The 22,269-nt window shown below is 41.7% G+C and overlaps 1 protein-coding gene and 1 long non-coding RNA gene across 3 annotated transcripts in view; one reads left to right on the forward strand and one right to left on the reverse strand.

Moving 5' to 3' along the window:
* The first annotated feature begins 1,355 nt into the window (after window positions 1-1,355).
* Window positions 1,356-22,269, forward strand: part of LOC106939781 (schwannomin-interacting protein 1) — a 28,185-nt gene continuing 7,271 nt past the window's right edge. Inside the window, exons 1-4 of one of the 2 annotated variants that reach the window (XM_015022324.1) lie at window positions 1,356-1,693; window positions 15,826-15,944; window positions 16,960-17,077; window positions 18,824-19,021. In XM_015022324.1, coding sequence (XP_014877810.1) covers window positions 1,664-1,693; window positions 15,826-15,944; window positions 16,960-17,077; window positions 18,824-19,021 — 465 coding nt within the window. In that variant the 5' untranslated portion in view covers window positions 1,356-1,663. Of the gene's footprint in view, window positions 1,694-9,565; window positions 9,660-15,825; window positions 15,945-16,959; window positions 17,078-18,823; window positions 19,022-22,269 lie in introns of those variants that run through there. The other variant, XM_015022323.1, reaches the window with a different exon arrangement.
* Window positions 4,581-9,198, reverse strand: LOC106939783 (uncharacterized). The gene is made up of 2 exons (XR_001422912.1): window positions 6,807-9,198; window positions 4,581-4,786 (listed from the first exon to the last, which is right to left on the reverse strand). It is a non-coding gene; the product is annotated as an uncharacterized LOC106939783 (long non-coding RNA).

The raw sequence follows: 22,269 nt of genomic DNA on the forward strand, positions 1-22,269 counted from the left end.
TTTCCTAACTAACCACATTATTAAGTCATTAATGACTAAATCTGAAAATCTCATCAGCAATCTAGATGCGTCCAGGCAACCAGCTGTGGAACCGCTTACATTTATTTACATCAGTTTTTGCCAATAATTACTGAAATATAACATATACATTTTTCTTATATGTTGTAAGAAATTAGCAAACTAATACTGAAGATGATTTATTGTCCGAAAACATTAGTTGCTACTATTATTATTATTCGTCAGCCTATTGTCCTTGCTGTTCTAAGTTTTACCTTCATGTTATCTACTTTAAGTATTGCTCTCTTCCTCTCTCAACATGTCTTACAATATGCATTTTCCTTTTAATTGTCTTCACACATCTTCCTCCACTTACTGATAAATATGTCACTGTAACTGAAAATGGCTAACGTCGAATCTTCTTTCATCAGTAACATCCACACCGAACAGTGTTGCAGTTCTGATCTGGTAGTACTAAGGTCATGGTAAATTTACAAACTAGAAAATATGATTTTACATATATATTTTTTAGTGGTCCATCATCAGCTGATTCTTGCGTGTATTTCTAGCTAGATGCTTTTTAAAGTTTTGTGTTCAGTTAGTTAGTTTATCTTTGTACACAGCGGTAAAAATGCTTGGAATGTTTATTTAGTACACAAACAAGGAAAACGACAACATGGATTTTTCCAAGTAATGAAAAGATGTCTGAACTGAGTAATGAATAGACGGGGAAGAGAGGAATTATCTGAGTAGTTTTGATGTGGATTATAGAGCGGCCATCTGCTGCCGAGGGATTATAGTCCTACAACAAGACAAACAATGAAGAGAAGTTGCACAGTCGACGCATTTCCATTCATGACCCACAATTTCAGGAAACAGAAATATACAGATAACATTAGTGACGTGGAGATCTTTGTAGTTTTTAATGTATAAAAACTTTGGCTATATGCTATTTTTGGACACCTGCTTTTGATATTTAGCATTTTTACAGACTTTCTTATGAAAATGTAAACTTCTGTCGATACCCGTGTTATATTCTCATTCTGATGATGATGGTGCAGGACTGAGGAATGAAAGTCAGTCCTCTGCCCTTCCTTGTCTCTCCACCTCTGGCGTGGCTCCACATTAAATGCCGGACAGCGTCCCAGCTCTGGCCCACGCCGCCCCCTCCGTTCCCATCTCCGCGGTCCCCTCTCCCCAACCGGCCAGCTCCGCTTACACTCAGCTCAACACAACTCCTCCCTCTTTTCAGTCCAAAGCAGAGAGAGAAAACCAAGCTCTCCTCTATCTCTCTCGCTCTCTAAGCCTCTCTCCCATTCTCTCACCCCTCCTCCTCCCGTCTCTCACGCCCCTCCTTCTTTTTCAGCGTTCGGGAAGCAGATCAAACCCTACCCTTTTTTTTTTTTTCCTTCCTCTTAAAAAACAGAGCAGATAACAAGCAACGATTCAGAGCAGAGGGTGGGTGAAGACTTGCCTGACTCGAGGCCGGGCACAAGCTGTGGACTTTTTTTTAATTTTCCACCGCCCTGTTAGTTCTGATCCAGGACTCATTGGGACCTCTCCCCCCTCTTCCCTTTGGAATACCGCTGCAGGGCTGGGAATTTCATCCCAGTCTCGCTCCTGCTCCTTCCAGCTCAGCCAGCCCCATTCTAGGATGCTGTGAAGGATGGTCCACCAGGAAAACTGTTCTTACAAGGTAGTCCTCAGAGGAAAAACTGCTGAAATTTATATGCTTCCTTGGGATTCTCTCTCTATGTATATCCTGTTGTTACTGACTTTTTTGTGCAAGTTTTAAATATTTGTAAATATTTGTACCTCAATGCTTTGAATGCAACATTTAGACAGGGCGATTGTTGCACATGTGTGTCTCTGCAAGAGACCGTGTGGGAGTTTTTCTTTTGCCTCGTCTTACGTGATTGTGTTGTGAATCCGATGTCTGGCTGGTTGCTAAGAGAGCACTTGACTCATGGGAATAATGCCTTACCTCCCATTCACGTCCTCTTCCATACAGCCTCGTCAGTCCAGGCATGATGCCTGCAACTTTCCGAGTGTGTAAAAACTCTGGATTTGTTAACATTTTTAGAAAAAAAATGTAACCCATAGTGTGGCAGGTTCACATATTTCTAAAACTAGTGAAGAAAACATGCAGTTGTTGCTTGAAAAGGCTTTCCTGATGTGCGTGTGTGTGTGTGTGTATGTGTGTGATTCTGCGGGTGCATCTTCCATTATATCTTAACAGAAAAGTGGGAGAAATTTAGCATTCTGCATCCTGGCTGTGGCTTTCCATAAAGGGAAGAAAAATCTGCATTGCAGTGGAGATGGAGAGTAAGAACGAACAGAGAGGTGGATGAAAGGCAAGAAAATGAGCAGAATATGCCTGGGGAAGAAGCACTGAATAAGGAATATGGAGCTTCTTTGATGTGGGAGAGTTTTAGAGAGACGAATGCGTGTTCGGTGTTTCATCAACATGAAACTTCGTAACAAAAAGTCTAAATTATAACTTTGAGAAGCACCGATCGCCAATTTTGCAGCTCTCTGTCATGTAGAAATAGATTTTTAGCCAGTTGTGATTTAAGAGCTCCAATTTTTTTCCTTGATAAGATGATCATTGAACTTTTTAGCAACAAGATTCTGGGCTTTTGACACATCTGTAAGTGTCACAAAATATATATATATATTTTTTACATATTTTCCGTTCAATATAAATAACATTTTTATAGAACTTTAGTAAACCTGTTAGATTGTCAGATGAATCATATTTATTTGATGTAACTATGAAGGAGCATTAATAATCCTTCCTTCAACTGATCATTAACTAGTTAAGTTAAGAACAGAGGCGACATCACACTGTGTGTGTTCGAGAGAGCAGTCGCCGCTAAACAGCTCCGCAATTAAATTAACAGATTTGACTAAAGGTTCAACACAGCTTGGTGACAGAAAAAGCATGTTAGCTAATGAGCATCTGTAGAAAAAAAATTTTTAGGAGTTATTTCTACCTTTCATGCTTCCTCTGACTTTATTCTTGAAAACCTGAGAAATCCTAAATACAGATAACGCTCCAGCCAGATTACTGATTGCAGAAAGTAACGTCCAGTCAGAGAGACGTTACTAGAGTATAAGTTGCATCCACTACTTAGAATTATTGCGGCTGGCAGAGATGAATCTTGGCAGATTGGCAGAAGGAAGTTTTAAGTTATTTTAGACTGACTGTCTTAGCGGCTGACAAATCATTTCATCGTCAGCACACAGGAATAGGAAAACACGGCATCAATGCTTCTTCAACCAATGAATTCGCTTGTCAGGAATGTGAATCTAGACTTGTGTGTGTTGGAAAGCAGCTACGATGCCGGCTAAGGACTCCGTGCCATGTTCTGTGGTAGATAACGGCTCGGCAGAGTGACAGAAAAGACGGTGGGATCGAAGAGAAATGGAGCAGCAGATAACCAGTGGAAGCACAAACGGATAGACGGCAGATGAAACGGGCAGATAAAGCGAGCAACAGGAAATTCATCCACAAACCCCAAAAGCAAAGGGAGCAAAGCAAGAAATTAAACTGATGTCCAACTCTTTGAGGGAACTACAGTGGAAGCAGATAAGGATAAAAAGATTCTGTCAACATCAGTTCGATATACGAGTCTAAAAAAGCTTGAAGATGTCAGAAAGACGTCTAACACTGTGTGCTTGATGCGTGGGTGGAAATATAAGAGAAACAGAGCCAAAAAGAGAAAGCATGAGGGCGGTGACAGGAACAGAGGGTTCAGGCTCTGATAACAGCTACTCTCTGGAGACCCCTCAATTAGACCCCGTATCCTGGCAACCAGGCCAGGCAGAGCCCCTCGCTTATATGTAAAACACAGAGCCGCCGCGGGGACGGAAAGATGCAAAGGGCAATGACAACGCAGGAGAGGGAATTAGCGTAATGAAGAGCTACAATGGTCAAGACGTAATTAGATAAAGTGTTGAATGGAGGAGGTCGGAGAAGGTGTTGTAGCCGTTTTCTCCTCCGGTGGTCTCCTGGGACGGCCCACGTCTGAAGGGAGTCTCCGCTCTGAGTCTCCGCATTGTTTCTTCCCGTCCTGATTTGAATAAGGTGTGGTTCTACATTTGTTTCTCTATAGCCTTTGATGCAGTGAAGAAAAGAGCAAAGAAAAGGCAAAGTAACACAGAATATTCCCCTGTTTCTACAGACGGCTCACAGTGTTTTTAGGCTCTCGGTGTCTGAAAGAGTTGGTGGTTATGTGACAGTTTCGGAAGGCTGCTGAAGCATAGGTCTGACTCATAGTTTCTTAAAATTATCCATCGATTTTGCTGCTGAAGAATAAGTAGAAATTGGATGATTGGGTGGCTCAGTTGGTCGAGGCTGTAGTTCTCAATGCAGTCGTCCTGGGTTCGACTTCCGATCTCAGGCCATTTCCTGCTTCCTGTCTCTCTCCTCCCTACTTCCTGTTTATTCATTGTTCAGCATTGGCCTAGTAGAGTTGAGATCTGGCCTAACAAATCCGTCCACGCCCGTAGACATTGTGTCAGAGCCCAATCTGACCCGACTATTATAAGCCCAAAGTAAACCCAACATATTATTATAATTGGTTTTACTGCTTTTATTTGTAGACCACCATTTATTTAAGCAGTGTGACGTCTCTCATTTTTAGCTTTTGTTTAACATATTACAGCTCCATTTTGTCACTTTTTGTAACCACAGGGTGAGTCAAGTACAACTCTTCTTGGGATGTGTGATTGGTCCAATCTCCACTGAGGGTGGGCCATAAATCTAAACTCTTGCCACCAGAGCCTAAAAAAAAAGTTATAGAAAGAAAGAAGTTCATCATCAGAACATGAAAATAACAGATCTACTTCACTTAATTAAGCATTTAAGTCGGTAAAAATAAAAAATAAAAAGTAGGTTGCTAAGACGTTTATAATCTTGTTCTCTCACTCTCGCAGAAAAAAAATCTCCAAGCCTCGCAGAGCTGTGTTACTGTCAACAGCTGCAGCAGCGCCAGGGGTGTGAGCGCTGATGGAGAGATTTATGCGTTTGGCCACAGTGTGTCCTCACAGGCTGGTGCGGTCCTGGCAGCACGCTGACTCTGTAGGCGCTCTGAGGGAACGCTGAATCATGCATGGCATTGGGTCTTTGTTGTTACGTTTTGTTTATGTTGACAAGCTCATACAGTGTGATGGATAGGGCTGAGAGAGTTTTCCAGTGTAAGTCTATATGAGGTTTAGCCTGACAAATAACAAACTAAGAGGAGCAGAAGATGCAGGATGTTCTCCTGGAAGATCACATTTGATGAACAGAGCACGTTTGTAGTTTGTTATATATCTTAACTTGGGGTGACTTTACATAGAATATTGCTCTAAAGACAGTCTTGAGCCCTATTTCACTGTGAGATTAATCATTTCTAATCTAAGTTGATTGATTTAGAGTTTTACTTAAAAGAGCAACACAAGAATTATTCCCAATGCAGCAAAAATAAAACATTAAAATTGTTACTGCTATCATGTTGTCTGTAGCATTTATTTATGCTTGCTAGGATTTTAATGCATAGATGTAGAATAAACAGCCGTTAAATGTAAAGTTTTTAAGTTCTTGTTGCACCAAATTTCTTTTTGCGGTTCTACTCTTCATAGAGTAACACTTGGAGTTTATACAAGGTGATGCTAGCTGGTTAGCTCAGGTAGCTAGCTTGGAATTGACATCCTCACCAACAAACTGCATGTTATTTTTTAAGCCGTTTCACCTTAGTAAGAGTATTGCCTTTTGACTCCATGCCAGCCTGTGATTTAGGGTCCAGATTAGTGATGCTGCATTTCATTTACCTGGGAAGTCATAATTAGGAACATGGATTTGACATCAGACTCAAGGTAACAACGTTCCAGTTAAAAAGTCAGAATTTCAACATGGCAGCGCCTGTAGATGTTGTCTGCAGCAAAGCAAAGAAAAGTCTATTTATGAGACCAAGCTGCTTCACAAGAGGTAGATTCTGTCCGCATGAATCTAACCTGAAATATTTGATATAGTTCTGTTCATTTTTTCACTGGCATTAGAAATTCTCCTAAACTCAACAAATTCAAACAGTAAATGCTCACATTTCTTTACACTTTTTATATTTCACTCTTCAGCCACTGCCACTGTTTACATAGTCAAGACTGGAAAGCATTGCTTTTGTCCATAGCTGTTTCTTATTTTAGTGCAGTGTGATGAAGGTCATTGTTTTACCATTCAACATTTCTTCTCTGGGCTAATATTACATAATTTGCAGGAGTCCCCTTCAAACGCGGGCCTCTGTGTGAGCTACAGGCCTTCCCGACGGGCCACCCTGTGCTCCTTTCACAGCCCAATTTGTTTGAAACACGAAGCATCACCATGGAGAAACTCTCGCCAGACTACTTGGACAGCAGCGCCAGCTCTCCCCCTCCCCCTGCTGAACGAAGAAGAAGCATTCAAGAGTCTCTGCTTTTCCTTTCGCATGTCTGAGTCAGGCATACAGGCACTCAGAAGCAGAGAGCCGACAGCTAGCAGCCTGCATGCAAAAACAGAGGGACGGGTCTGGTCTGATTTGACTTGTATCCTCACATGGGTACAGCTAACCTTCAGCTATGCCTTAGAAAATGTGTCGGAAGTGAAAACCAAAATATCCTCATTCTGGAAGCGAAGCTCGTTCTCACAAATATAGCTGCAGACGAACACAAAGACGCACTAATAACGCCACCAGCCTTGGATCGGAGGCTTACAGGAGGTGCCAGGAACCGTCTCCCACAGTCGCCCTCTGTTCACTTGGAACAATAAGCCGTTCTGTGCGCGAACTTACTTTGATTCTCCCTCTCTCTCAGCTGACCCAGCAGTCAGGCCATCACGGAAAAGCGGCCTCGACCTGCGGTCCTGTTGAGGCTCGCTTCCAGTCGGTATCTGCTTGAAGATTCCCGTCACGCCCCGCTGACGCGTGTACGTGGAGAACTTCTTCCTTTCCAGCCTCCTTTGTATCAGTGGTGACTTCATCTTCACCATGAAGTCAGCCTCAGTAATGAAGCAGAACATCGGGTGGGGATGATTCTGCCCCACCCAGGCAACCCCCGCTCGCAGAAAACACTGATTTCATGGGTGTGTGTGTTTGTGTGTCGTCTGGATCGTCAGTTTTCTGGGGTAAATTCAGACAGCAGGGAGACTTTGAACCAGATTCTACCTTTTATCCCAGGAAGTCAGCATTTAATTACATCAATTCAATTTTTTTGTTTGTTTGTTTGTCACTTAAACTCACGTTTTTGTTATTTGATTTTTTTTCTCAACATTTCCAGGCAAATTCTTCCCCGGGTTTGTTATGTTTTGAGTCCCCCTTTCTCAAATATTAGTCATCCATTCCGTCTCGGAAAGAAAACTACCAAAGTCAGTCATGTTTGTCTATTTCAGTGGCAGCTTTTTTCGTTCTTTTCTCTGTCTTATCATCCCTCCTTTTGCCCCACTTTTTTTTCTTTTCTCTCTGGTTCATTTCTTATCCAAGATCTCTATGAGAGACCCATGAGAGACGCTACTTTTTTGTATGATTCAGTGTGAATGAAAGCGTAGCAGTTGGATGTGGAAAATGTGATTAAACTCGGTTACTTTGTGCCTTTTGTTTGAGTCGACTGACTGGAATGGAGAAGCACTGATGTGAGTTTTCTGAACCATTTTCAATCTCTTGATTTTTTTTAAAGTCTGTCCTTCTGATACCAATTCTAGCAAACTCTTGATATCACACGATCTGTAAATAAAAGCATTCAAAATATTATTTTCTAGCCCTGCAGCAGTAAGTTGTTATGAAGTAGCTATATCATAACCAGCAGTGTCGTCACTCTTTAATTCAGACAGAGTGAATCCAGGAAGCCAGGCTTTTACTGCTATTTTAAAACAAAGGTAGAATAATTTAGAGCTGAAATTTTACCATCTTTTGCATCTGGATACTGCAGATGTTTTCCCTTCAGATTGTAAACTCCTACCTTAACTCTGCTAACATTTGCAAACCAGGATGATTCATAACAGACACAGGTTGAAAGGTCCGCCTTCCTTTTATCTGATGAACTTGGCTTCATATCAGTTTACCTCTTTCTAATTAAGTTAAAAACATAAAACCTCCAGAACCTGGAGGAATTAAGGTTCTGAGACTGACATTTCTTTTTCCATACCTGATTTTTTTTTTTTTTTTTAGTTTGCCACAGGCACATCAATAGTCAGAGCAAGACGAGCTGAAAGTTTTCTGGTCTGCAGCCGGTGTGAGATCTGGTGTGAGTTTTGATGCATTCAGTGGACAGAAAAGAATACGACTTTTCAGGATTTGAATTCCCTATTACTGATGAAAAGTGATAAAGAGAAAATCGGTCAGCTCTCTGGATGCATTTCCAGTCAGTACAGGCGACTCTGTTAGGATTGATTAAGTTTATTGGTTAACAAAAAGGTTTGTAAGCTGCTGTTTAAAAATAAATTTTACAATCCCACATAATAAAAGTAATTAAATTGCAGAACAGAGCTAATTCTCAGCCTAATTACGACACTTTAAACATTTACATACCCTGTTTAACTGCATGTGGATTACTCCTCTTACTTTTACTTCCCCTCGATTATAGTTTCCCGCTTCCTTATCCTGCCTCCCATGTTTAGTTTTTTTGGGGGGGTTTTTGTCAGTGTAACCTGTTGACATAGCATGATTTCTGAATCTGCAGCCATATGTTATCGTTTTCCGTCTGGCCGGCTGCGGTGAATACGTGAGTCACAGGTCGCTCACATTTTTTACAAAGATGAGGTCAGCACACACCATGGAGAGCTCAGACTGGGAATACATCTCTGATACAGAGCACAAGCAATCCCCTTGTGTGTGAGAGAGAAAGAGAAAGAGTGTGTATGTGTGTGTGTGTGTGTGCCAGACTAATGGTCCATTGTGCTCAGTCAGGGTTTATTTAGCTGGCCGGAGCTGTGGGGCTGTTGGCTTTGGAGTCCAGACGAGGCTCTATTTTTACCTTGGCAGAAAGGGAGCACACTATCCTCTCTGTTGCATGTTCACACAATTTTGCGTTCATTTTGCCTCAGACATGGAGGCTTGCTTGCTCTTACGGACACAAGTCTTAGGAGTGCGGGTTGGCTCAGATAGCAAGAGGTTCATGTCTCAGAGAGGTTTACAGGAGACACCGGCATGCACTTAAAAAAAACACGCAGTTGCTATCTAGAGCCCATCGTGCAAGTGTCTCTTTCTCCAGCTGCTGTCCCCCCGTCAGAGAGAGAGAGAGAGAAAAACCCACCAGTGTGTGAGTTTCTCCTCCTCTCTGTCTGTCCCTGGACTGTGAGAGGCCAGACCCCGAGCAGAGGGTGGAAGGTAGGGAGGGTCCAGCGGGGCCTTACCTTCGCCTTCCCGGTCCTGCGGGAAAAGGTTGAGTGGAGAGAAAAGAGGAACAGCATGTCAGAGGAGAAGGCATCGGGGACAGGAGAAAAGTTTCTGGCTTCGGTTTTGAATCTTGTGGGATTCTGGTAGCACTCCTACTGGGCTGAAAGTCTGGAGCCGGTCTGAAGAAATCCAGCCTGTGTTTGGGGAGGGAAGTGAAGAAGGGATGAGGTGAGGAAGGCGCTGGATAAAATGGACGGTGGAGACGATGTCATCAGTCAGGCGTCTGTCATCTACCTCAGTGACGACTACAAAGAGGTAAAGGGACGGGTTTGCTTTGTTTCGTGTTCAGTGAATCAGATGTTCATCAATAACTGAAAGGTTTAGGATTTATTTAACAGGAATGAACCATTTTCAAACAACATTCTTGACATTTCTAGAAGCTACTCCTAGAAACTTTTTATTTTATTTAGAAGAATTGTGTTTGGTCTTAGTATAACTTTGAAGACACATTTACATCACACAATAAAACATTAACATCATCACTGGATGTTTCTGGAATCTCATTTAAAGAAACAGATGGTTTCCCAAATCTCCTTCTGCTTCAGTAATGTTTGTGAATTTCACTTATTTTATTCCTTTAACATTAAATACTAATGACAAAGCAGTATGGCAGCATGGTTTGAACGTAGCCAGAGCATTACTTTGTTTATTGGTGTGCTAATTGGCTATATGCTAGTTAACTAACATTGAATGTTGCTGTAGCGGCTGAACAGAAAATCAGGAGTTCAGGTCTCCTGTGGGATATTGATCAACATCAGTCGAAAAAGTCCCAAACAACCTCACACTAACAACCTCACATTGATCGCAAGCCATCAAAAATGTTTTGCTTCCAGCTAAGAGAAAGTTGAGCATTTCTATTTACTCCCACTGCATTATGCAAGTTTTAGATTCTCGTAGTGACATAATCTTGAGTAAAAAGGGACATTTTTATTGAATTGGCAGGAAGTTTTAAAACAAGAATGAGTAATATGAGCTAATTTGTTTTATTTCATCTCGTCCTAAAAGGACTTTGAACCACAGGGAAAGCATTGTTGTTCTTTAAGCACAGGTTTCTAAAACTTGGTGGAATATCTGTGTCATCTAGAGAACATAGTTTATTTGTAATTATTAAGCTTCAAACTTCTGACAGTAGCTATGGTTGTCAGTTTTTTTACGCTAAGCTTAACTACCAAGGAAAGCTTCAAAGTGAATGCTTTCATGGTTTGTTGTGTTTTGTGTTTAAAAAAAAAAATGGAGATTTCCTGCTGTGCTTGTGTGTCTTGCCCACGTACATGCTGCTTTTGATGGGGAAAAACTGAGCTTTAAATCCTCGCTTTGTTCCCTAAGAGTGTTTACTGTTTATACAAAGATTTTTAGAAATAGTGATGCAGAGGTCACCTTCACACATTTTTTTTTCCTTCGTATTTGGCTTTGTCCCGACTCTGATTGCAAGCTGAAAATGTTTGTGGTTGAAAGCAAAATGGGAAGCATAAGTCAGGCTCAAAAACATCCTCGAGATCGCTTTGTTTTGGACGTTGTTGTTGTTGTTGTTGTTGTTGTTGTTGTTGTTGACGTCACTATCACCACCTACTGGCACAGTGAAATGTTTTTGGTTGGAATCTTATAGATTAGCACAAGAACTTGATGACATGTCGGATCAGAAGCATGCTGAACTCTGACCGTTGCAGACTGGAGATAGACTCACCTGGCAGTCACAGAATATTTGACAAAATTCTGAAAACATATCAGGAGTAGTGCAGCCAAGACTAAAATATGGGCATCAAAGAGTTTGCATATTTGGTCCAGCAGTATGACACAACTCTGTGAGTAACCGGGCTTTTATTCCTTAATCTCCCCTTTTCTTTGGAGAAACAAACCAGCATTCCTTTGCTCAGTCTGAACCGCCTCATGGACAGAAACCCCACATGTGACTCACAGACCCATTGTCATGGCTAGACCCGATTCAAGCTTCTTTTCTGCTAGCATCCCTGCCCCCGGTGCCCCCCGGCCGCCTCCGCCACCATTCAGGGAGTTGTTCTTTTCCGAGCTGAGTGACAGGAGCAGCCTTGCACTGACCTGCAGCTGAACTGGAAGAGGGGGCCAAAGGTTGGGTCCCTTATCTGGGATGGAATGCTGTGCAGCCTAGAAAGACAGGTCTCAGATAACAAGAGGAGGGAGACACACACACACACACACACACACACACACACACACACACACACACACACAGAGATAGGCTGAACAGAAGTGCTGGCGTCTCCACTTTAAGTGTGTATTGTTTTATGAATACCGTTCTGTAATTACCCTTTTAAAAAAAGAAATACTGTCAGGGAGAAAACTAGTTGAATTATTCATTAAGTTTTTCACAGTTTGCTGTTTTGAAATGTTTGCGTTGACACCTTGAATGTATTCAAGGCTGAACCGAACCACACCTGCTGCAGGCTCCTCCTGTCTTTACCAGCATTCCTAAGCATCTCACAGATGGTGAGATTTTCTTTTCTCGTGGCCTCGGATGATATTTCCATGAAGGCGTATTTCTTCAAATTCAGCCCCTTGGAAACATCTGTAGAACTTCCAGAATGTTCCCACACAGTCAAAGGACTCAAACTAAAGAGATCGTGACCTCCAATCTGTAACGCTGAGATCTCTGCAACATCTTTCTGTTCCAGCTGGAGAAACATGTGAGCAAGGCATTTCTACGACTGCTTTTATTTGCAACTCCAAATAAAAGCATTCGGCAAGGCGAACATTCGGCAAGGTGGATTCTGTCAATCACTGATTCTCAAACTTTTTGGAAAAAAATACCATTTCAGTAAAAACTAAGGCTATGAAATAGCACCATATTACCATATTACAGGCATTTTTATAAATATTAATTCAACAAGACTTGTACTTTTTGTCTCTTTTACTGATAAAGACCAAAAAAGAAAATCAAAATGCCCTGGTGCTGCAATTTTTTCTCTTAAATTTTATGCAAAATAAACAGAAGGAGCCCTTGATGTCGACATTCCAAGTCAAGCATTTTGTTTGTGCTTCTTGATTTCAAATCCAACATGGCCACCTAACGTGATTAAAGTAAAAATGTTTACTTGCGCTTGCTACAGTTTGGGTCTCATTGAATCTTTAACAGATGTTGAATATTCCCCGTCGTATTTCTCTTTTGATGACGTTCTGCTGGTGTAAAATTACCTGAAGCCTCATTTTTGTCTGTGTCTAGCAAGTCTCCAATGCTGTTTGGTTTTATATTTGCCTTTTTAAATGGTTGACAAGTTTTGACTAAAAGCACCACAGGTTTTTGTACAACTTTTTGGAAAACGAATTTCTTATAGGAAAGGTCTTATGAGCTCCAAGTACACTCTGTCAAAGCATAGAACATTGGGCTTCTTTTTACACTTTAAAAGCCATTTGTGAGCTTAAATAACCTGGTGTATGTGCTGTGTGCGTGTGTGTGTGTGTGTGTGTGTGTGTGATTGTGTGTTAACAGTGGGCTCATGTCCTGAGCCTAGGAGTTAGATCTCAGCTGCTGAAAGCCCCCATTGTGCAGCAAACAGGAAGAGTATTTTGTAAGGAATGTTATGAAAAATATAAAAAAGAAGTCAAATGAAAATGTATCAAGGAAGAATTTGGAAATTGTAAGAAAAAAAATTTTTATATATCCAGATGCAATTAACCTGAGTTAGTAACCTGATGATCAAGGATTGTAAATCTAGTAGTTTTTGTGCGCTGAAGGAGGCTGCTCTTCTTTTTTGGGGAAGGGCACAGATGTTTCAATTCATCCCACATTTTCAATACAGATTTTGAGAGAAGATTCGACGGCCTTAAATCGAGCACCGTGTCATCCAGCGCCAAGCCTGGATCAACCTCCGGACCTGTGGCTGGATGTTGGAGGGGAGGGGGAACTGTCTTTGTCAACGGGGCTTTGTCAGCAGAGGAAATTGCTTCGTGAACTTGAGGAAAAACACAAATTAGCCCACTTTTGTTCCTCCTGATCTAATTTGGATGGCTGTGGTGCCGGAGGCCGGGAGGCTGAGGGAGGCGTTTGGGGTTGTCACTCATTCTTTCCAGGATTCTCGTCTCCCACCGCATGCATCTTGAAAATGTAAATCTAATGGATCCCAGGAATTTCCCAAGCAACTGGAAATCTTTTTTTTTTTTTTTAATGAAAAGTGTTAAATTCTTTCTGGCTCTTTTCATTTAAACCCGAAGTCAAACCTGGAGAACATTATTTAAAATGTATTTGTTGCTATTTGTGTTTCTGAAGGGGATGGGAGTGGGATTGATCATGTGACAGTGAAGGATCTACATTTTTTTCATTTCATGCCAAACCTCTCAGTGTAAAGAGTTGTTTGTAAGGTTTTACATAAGCCAGGCTTCATTTTAGTCTTTTCTCTACCCTCATTTATGAACGTAACGGAAAACCAAGGAAGACTGAGCCAATGTTTCTCTTCCAGGTTTCAGCTTTGCTCGAAGCCGCTGTCCAGCACAGACACTGTTGGTTTTCCAGTTGTCGGTTTGAGTTATTCCTGTGTAGAGAAGAGTGTTTGACCTCCGCTTTACCACGCAGGCCTTTGTTGGGCCTCTGAGGCAAACCACTGGTAACCTTCGAGGATGTTCGTCATTAGCTGGGCAATCTTTTATACGGAAACACAAAGGAGCAGCAGCAGTCAGGTCCGCTCTTCGATCCAGCGCTGTGTATGTGCCGAGAGTGTGTTTTCGACTCTCGTGTGGAGTGGGATTATGGTAATTTTGTCCTTGGAGATAGAACCGTCTGACAACGCCTGCGTTCATTTGTCAGGAGAGGTATAAACAATGAGGGCGGAGAGGATGGAGGGAAGGAAGGAGCTGAGGGATGGAGCGGGAGAAAGGAAAAAGGTGTGATAAACCACTTGATGAGCAACGAGCAGGATGACGGTCTGATGCGGCCGGAGCCTGGTGGAGTGAGGGGGGAAACTGGGCGTGATGATGAGTCAGTTGCTGAGACAACAGATGTGATTGAATCATAAAGAACTGGAAGGTGAGGAAAAGATATAAGGAATGGCTCGTAATCTGTGTCACTATGGTGACAGCATATCAGACAAACACAAGTCCTGGGTGAGGCGTGGGTTGGTTTGAGATTCTCAAGCAGACGCGCCGCTCACAGCTTTTCAAAAACGGTTTACATTCTCCTTAAGTTTTCACACCATAACTACGCACCTGCTGCTTTGTGTTTGGTAAATAAGGGCTGAAAGAGAGGAGCTTTCTTTCTACTATCCAACTGGCAGTGTGCTCAGCAACAGGTGGGGTAGGGTCAGCACTGTGTTGCCATGTGCTCCATACAAAACTTGTGTCACTTCCTGTTACATCTCATTAGAAAGACTTGAGACCAACCAGTGTTAGTGGTTTGTTCTGGAGAAGCTTCTTCATTTTAAAAGTGCAAACATCGTCGTACACGTTCAGCGTGGGCTTCACGTTCGTTTCGTGTAGAGTTTGCTGAATGATCCGGTCCGCTCACACACACACACACACACACACACACACACACTTCAGCAGAGCGGACACATCTTGGCAGCAGCAAATAATAATCCAAGCAGGCGGGACAGACGGCCGGTTGTGCAATGCAGCGCCATCTTGGCTTTAGATCAACTAAAATAAAAAAACAGAGAAATGTACATCGACTTTCGATGCCAACATTTAAGGGTGCATAATGTGCACCTTAATAAACAGAACCAGAAAATAAAAAAGATTGACAAACCCATGAAGGTAAACAACCTGATTGTACATTAAGTCCATGTTACTCTCATTCCTTTGCTGCAGTTTTTCTGTCACATCAGGTAGATATTTATTTCAAGTTTGCTTGAAACAGGAGTTTGTTTATTTGCCAGCTTGCTTACTTATGCTCTTCTTCCATCTGTTTAAGACTAAAGAATCATGACGCTAAACACAAAACCTCGGCCTTTCTGGCCATGTGGAAGATTAATGATGAGGACTCAAGATTGTTTTTGACAAGACAGCAAAGTTCGTGTTAATTATTTTGAAGTTCTGGGATTTTTGCGGCTTTAATGAAGACATGAAATGCTTTTGCTCTGTCATATGTGGATCTAATCATGTGGGAAGTTCGTTTTTTCATCGCAGTTTAGTAAAACAACAGCCCCACCTGGTGGCCAACTGAGGGAATAAAATACACACTCCCCGTTTTTTTTTCATTTCTTCAGCTGACTCCACACTTTGTATCACTTTGACATTGGACCCCTTACTGCAAATTAAGACAAGTCTGCTTTGATTAATGTGCTGATAGAAGTGATTTGTTCTGGAAGGAAGAACTTAGGATAACAGTGTGTGCATGCAGCTGGAACAGATTTTAAAGTACTGAGGATGATTCCTGAACTCTGTCTCTTTTTGAAGTTTCTGCTCTTACCATTTGTCAGATCGATGACCTTAAATTATGCATTTTGTCTTCTTGCAGGCCCAGAAGAATGAGAGGGAGTCAATCAGGCAGAAGTTGGCCCTGGGCAGTTTCTTCGACGATGGCCCGGGCATCTACACGAGCTGCAGCAAGAGCGGCAAACCCAGCCTGTCCTCACGGTGAGACCTTAGAGGTTTTACTCTGCTCAGCAGCCGTGCGATTAATTATTGGAAACCACTGTGTTTTTTTTTTTGTTTGTTTGTTTTTTTATTGTTTTTTTAAGAAATTACTGGCTCTGGTTTGGCAGTCGTGACTTTCAGGAGCAGAATCAATCAGGAAAGGTTGACTCTAAAAGTTCAGATTAGTCGTCACAGATCAGTGAGCTGACATAAAGCAGAGCGTGTCAGCGTGAGTAAGTCTGATCGGCCTTTGTGGTTCTCACTTCCTTGAACACACCTACATGCACACACACACACACACACACACAGCGCTGCCACCTCTGACACCGAGCCTTACTGGAATCCAGTCTCCAGTAAACACTCCTGTGCACGGCTTTTTTCTTGCTCTTTGAATCATGTGGATTTCTCGCAACTGTTTGTTAGCGTTGACGAAAAACAGGAAACTCATGACCATACTGTAAATGACACATTAGTCTGGCCTTTGAAGAAATTTCGAGCCCAGAAATATGTCTAGGTAATTGAAGCTGTCCTCTGAAACAACAGTCAGCCACTCGGGTCCTGTTTTAAGCGGACCTGCATGGATCTTTGCCGTAATCAATCGGCCCCTGCTTGTAATTACTGCAATGAATAAGCAGATTATTGATCAGCAGTGGGGCGGATCTGCGCCCTAATGATATCCTGCCCTTCCGCGACACAAACGCCACCTCCCCACCGACACCGCCTCGCCTCTGGATCTGAGCGGATTGTATCGGACCTACTGGGGGCCTCCTGAATCGATCTGCATTGGAGACAACAAGAGGGATGATTAAAAACACAAGCCCTGTTTAATTGTAACCAGTCTGCACTATTGGTCCAGCAAAAGGAGCAGCTTCTGTTTGTCTTTTCCTCTCATGTCCTCAGCACTCCGAATGCTGTTGTTATTACTGGGGCAAAGAACTAGACTGAACTCCTCAAACACTGTTTGTATTTCACGGGTCGTTCTCTGTCCGTCTGTCCTCTTTTCGTCCCCCCGCAGGCTGCAGAGCGGCATGAACCTGCAGATCTGTTTTGTCAATGACAGCGGCAGCGACAAGGACAGCGATGCGGACGACAGCAAGACTGAGACCAGCCTGGACACACCGCTGTCCCCCATGGTACGCACGGCTGCACACAGCGCCGCGCAAAAGTCCTCCTGGCCTTTAAGCATTTTCACATACTGTAATATTATCGCCCTAAACGTCAGTGTATTTAAATCGTCTTTTGGTAGATTGAATGAAAAGTGTTGCACAGTTGTAAAGTTAAAGAAAAACGATACATGGTTTTCAGTGGTGGGCACTCCTTTCTAAGAAGTTAGTTGTGCTAGCATTATTCCACTAATCATAAACATTAGTTGCACTAAAACTACAACCAACAAGGTATTTAGCTGAAGCTAATGCTAACGCTCCAAATTCAGCCATATTGCTACCCATCACGTCTCAGTGACCCAACATGTGCAACAACATGGTAATTTGTCCTCAAAGGAGTCAAATTTGTAATTCCACCTGTGAGTTCTGCACTTTTTGATTTTGCCTAACCGACCACAGCCGGGTTTGGGTCAGAAGGAAGGGAGGACATCAGTAGATTTAAGACTGTTTGCTCTGTCGATCTGCAGCGATGCATTCTGGGCGCAAGAATCAATGTTTGCTGCGCCGCATCACTGAGGAGTGTCTGTTTTGGGATTGTTGTTATAAAAGAATATCATGGAAGGATGTGACAAACTTTATCATCAAAAAACGTTTAAAAATTTAATTCACTAATAATACAGCTGTTTCTAGTCGTAATGTGTGATCTTAGTGATACTTTATGCTGCCAACATTTGTATAATTTACATAAAATGTCATATTCACACCTCCAAACATCTGCAACAAGAACCTGATTTCCAGATTTTAACATCAGGACTCTATTCTAGCATCCTTCAAATCAAGTTTAAATCCTAAAACTGTTGAAATTATATCTGCTTTTCAAAGACTGCAACACCAAAGCACCAATTTAATTTTAATATTATAACTTACATGTTCTGTAATTCATATATATTTTGAATTTCTTTTAATATCTCGTTCATGTTTCATTTTGTTCCTTCGTGTCTTGTGTTTGAAATAAAGTCATTGGGAAAAATAGCAAACACCCATTTTGAAATAAGAGCGTCAATATAAACGTTAACCAAAACGCCAACACACATATCAGACTTTATTTACCTGGAAAAATTAATTCGGGGGAATTTTTTTTATTTTTTTCAAAGTAAGCAAACGCTACTGCTATTAGTGCGAGAGAGTGGATTAGTGGAAAATGTGCTCACCACTGATGGCTGTGAAAAAGTTGAAGGTGCAATACTTTCACAACTGTTTTATTCTGGTGTTATTTTTCAGAGTCCAAAAATAGGAAAACTGATTTGAAATGTCATTGACAGTATGAAAGTAGCAAAGACCAGATTGTGTGAAAAGAAACTTAGACCAAGTGAGAATGAAAGCTGCGAAATAGGTAAGATATTTACTATGAATCAGAGCTATGACTGGCACTCTGGTTGCTTCATGGTAACTCCTGCTGAAATTCTTTGTTGCTCATTAACTAGATCAGATAAACAAAAAGGGAATTGCTTGAAAGGACTGTAAAACGTGGGTTTCACTTCATTTTTTGGCTGCCCCACGACACTGATGAAGCTTGAGAAATTATTTTTATATCCAAGCTCATATTTTCACACAGTCAGATGACAGGAATGCGTACATTTCAGCTTTTCTCTTTGTAGTCTCACTCTCTCTGTCTCTCTCTCATGTTTTCCCACACACTCTTTCATTTTCCGTTCGCCTTCTCTTTCACTTTTGCTTTCCCTTCCTCCTGGCATTTCCGCATGCTTTCCTTCGCAGTCCAAGCAGAGCTCCTCCTACTCGGACCGGGACACCACGGAGGACGACTCGGAGTCCCTGGAGGACATGGACTTTTTGAGTCGGCAGAAGAAGCTGCAGGCCGAGGCGAAGTTAGCCCTGGCCATGGCCAAGCCCATGGCCAAGATGCAGGTGGAGGTGGAGAAACAGAACCGCAAAAAGTCGCCAGTGGCCGACCTGGTCAGTAGCAACAAGCAGAGAAGGTTTTACAGAGACGGGAAAGATGGATCTTTGATCCTGGCCTCTTAAAAATGATACAAAAACATGCGATTTGTGTAAAACTACTAGTCAGAATAAGGTTACATGTATGGAATAAATGGTGTCCTTTGCTTTATATAGATCAAAATACATTATGAATACAGCAAAGCACACTAATCTCTCTGCATAATGGAAAAGATGTGTCATATCAGATTCATATCAGATTCATATCAGATTCATCATCTTGCTGATTTCCCTTGGCAGCCCCACAAATATGAATGTAAAAATTACAAATAAAAAAAAACAGTACATAGAGGTAAATTAATGCTCATCTGATCTAATTATATGTTAATATCTCTCTCTCTCTCTCTCTCTCTCTATATATATATATATATATATATATATATATATATATACACAACTTCACAATCACATGTAAAGGAAGGCATCTTGAGAAAATTTAGTTAAAGTTTAACAGAAATCTAGCATAAAATGAGAGCAAAGAGGAGCCATGCTTACAAGATGAATGTAGGCCTATGCACATTTTGAAGTAACGCATTAGAAAAGATTGATAAAAACAGCAAAGTTTGAAATAACTTTCTCAATTCCACAAATACATTTTTACACTCATTTTATTGCTGTTTTATTCCATAAAAGAGTTATGGGAAGATGAAAACACTTTTGCCAAATAAGTCCTAACGTAGCGAACGTTTGCCTCACTTCGATGTCACGACTTGTAACAGCACAGCAGATCAGGTACAACTTGGCCAGTAGCACATTTCTGAAAACTTCCCTCCACGTTCCTGAGACGTGTGATCCTTTGTTTATTACAGCCGTGACGAAATTACACTTTTCGTAGCCTGGTTGATTCGCTTCCAAACCAGTAGATGGAAACTTCTCATTTTCCTTTTGTCTTTTTTGCAGCATTTTAAAAGTTGACTCAAAATTCACATGACAATTGGTGAAAAAGTGTGTCAGAAAGCATTCAGTCAGAATGTCAGCTGACTTACAGAGTTCAAAACGTATATTTTGCACCCAAAGGACAAGACAAGACTGGCTTCTCAACAGAACTGACTTCTGTTTATGTAAAACCTGTAGCTGCAGACGTCAGGCGACCATCAAAGTGGTTCAAATGGTTAATGGTCTGCACTTGTACAGGACTTTATCAAGTCAGAGGACTCCAAAGCTCTTCTTCAGTCATTCATAACCATATCCGCACACTTCTGTCACACTGACAGATGCAAGTTGGCTTTCTTCGGTAATGACCTCCGCCAGCAGGCAAGGTTGGTTTCCTGGCCAAGGAAACACAATAACTCAGTTTGACCAAGTGGGGAATCAAACTGGCAACCCTCAGAAATCATATGAATAATTTAAAGACCTATCATAGCCCTTCACTTCAGTCATAAGACTTTAGAAACCAAAGTTCAACACAGTCATACAACTTTAGCCCATAAAATAAAATTTCCCTTTTAACAGGTGTTAAATCTGAATGAGAGAGTTGAAGATGAAGGTCTAAACTTAACAGTAGTCAGAAAAGAAAAGCTGCTGCTTTTTAGTTTTTATAATGTTTTATTTGGCGTGTTTTTTTATTAGAGGCCAAACTTTTGGGACAAATTCGAGATTCATCTGTTTTCTAAAGCATATGCTTATTTCCATCTGATTGTTGAAATTTTGACAATTCTACGCTGATCAGATCGTCTGGACGTATTTGATCAGATACAGTCTTTGACCCGACATGTTTTTGTATGAGGTTTTTCAGCGTTTTTGCAGCACCTCAAAATGGCACTCAGTCTCTTCACATCAGTTTTACATCAATCTTAAGACGCCGCATTTTATTGACACATCCCGTCTCACGCTTTAACCCAGGCGCTGGGTAAAATATCATCCGCTCAAAGTCGTCCTGCAGTTCTTCTATTCCCTCTTCGTCCCACCCCGTTTAGAGAAAGGAAGGTGACTATGACCCCACTTGTCATTATTTCCTGCATTTTTATCTGCCTCCTCCTCTGGAGCACATTCACCAAAAGACTCCACACACACACACACACACACACGCCTACAGTGTCACGCCGGGGCTCGCAGTATTTTCCAGAGCGTATTTACTTATTCAGAGGAGAGCAGGGCAGCTCGACCGGGTCCATCTATAATTCATACGCAGGAAAGCTTTGGTTCGGTTGTTCGGGGATGTAGTTGTGCTCGGCCGTCAGAGGACATCACTGTCGCATCCGAACGCATCACGCGGTGAATGTTGAGGCGTATCTGCCTGCTCTTTCTTTCTTTCTTTTTTTTTTTATCTTTTACAGCAGTAGAGATCTTTTAAACCGATGTTTTCACATGGCAGGTTGAGGTGAGAAAAACACACTTTTTTAAAAAAAAAAAAAAAAAAAAAAAGACCGAGTCAAATTAAAATTCCTGCTGGAAAATTTGTGGATGTTTGCATTACCTAAACAACAAGGTTTAGGAATCACCCTCTCCTCTAGTCTACTACCTTAATTTTCCCAGTTGTCCCAGCCTGGATTTCCCTGTCTTCTTCTCAGTGACAAATAATGAGAGTGTCAGCGATAGCTTGCATGCTGAGACCTCGGGTTTTCCTAAACACACACACAAAAAAAATCACTGATAGAAAATGAGAAAATATAACCAAAAGGAAAAAAAAAAAGTATCAGAATCCTTGCTAGAACTTCTTCTGTAACCCCGGCTTCATTCAGAAATGAGCAAACTTCCTCAGTATAATCCCTGTGGTATCGAGCTCTGAAAGGGTTATTTTCAATTAGCGGTATGATTAGTCCGACCACAGAAACTAAGCAGCTGAGTCAACACCAGCACAGCCATGTTTCACATATCCCACTCACTCAAGACTCTCAGCTCTCCTGATGTCACACAGTTTCACAAACTGAAACTCCAGCGATATTTGTGAAAGTGAAAGAAGAGCCTGTGCACAAAGGAGGATGCATGGAGCATTTCTCCTCCTCCCGCTCCCCCTCGGTGTCTGTGCTGCAAGTGAACGGGATTTCAGTGGGTTGGGTGAGAGCAGCTGGGTTCACGAAGAAACATTTCTATCCCTCAGAGTGTTCCTGAGAGCTTGGTAAATTTTTATTGCTTGTGTCCTTTCGCTCTACAGATGACTGCAAATACGAAACATATCGCTGGACACGAAGAAAAACAAACACGTTCAGAAGCCCTTTAGTTTTGTAGGAATCGTTTTTTGATATTAAAAATATTAAAAGATGAAA

Source organism: Poecilia latipinna, unplaced genomic scaffold (assembly GCF_001443285.1).
Source record: "Poecilia latipinna isolate Pla-1442-1.1 unplaced genomic scaffold, P_latipinna-1.0 Scaffold2981, whole genome shotgun sequence".
Classification (NCBI taxonomy): Eukaryota; Metazoa; Chordata; class Actinopteri; order Cyprinodontiformes; family Poeciliidae; genus Poecilia; species Poecilia latipinna.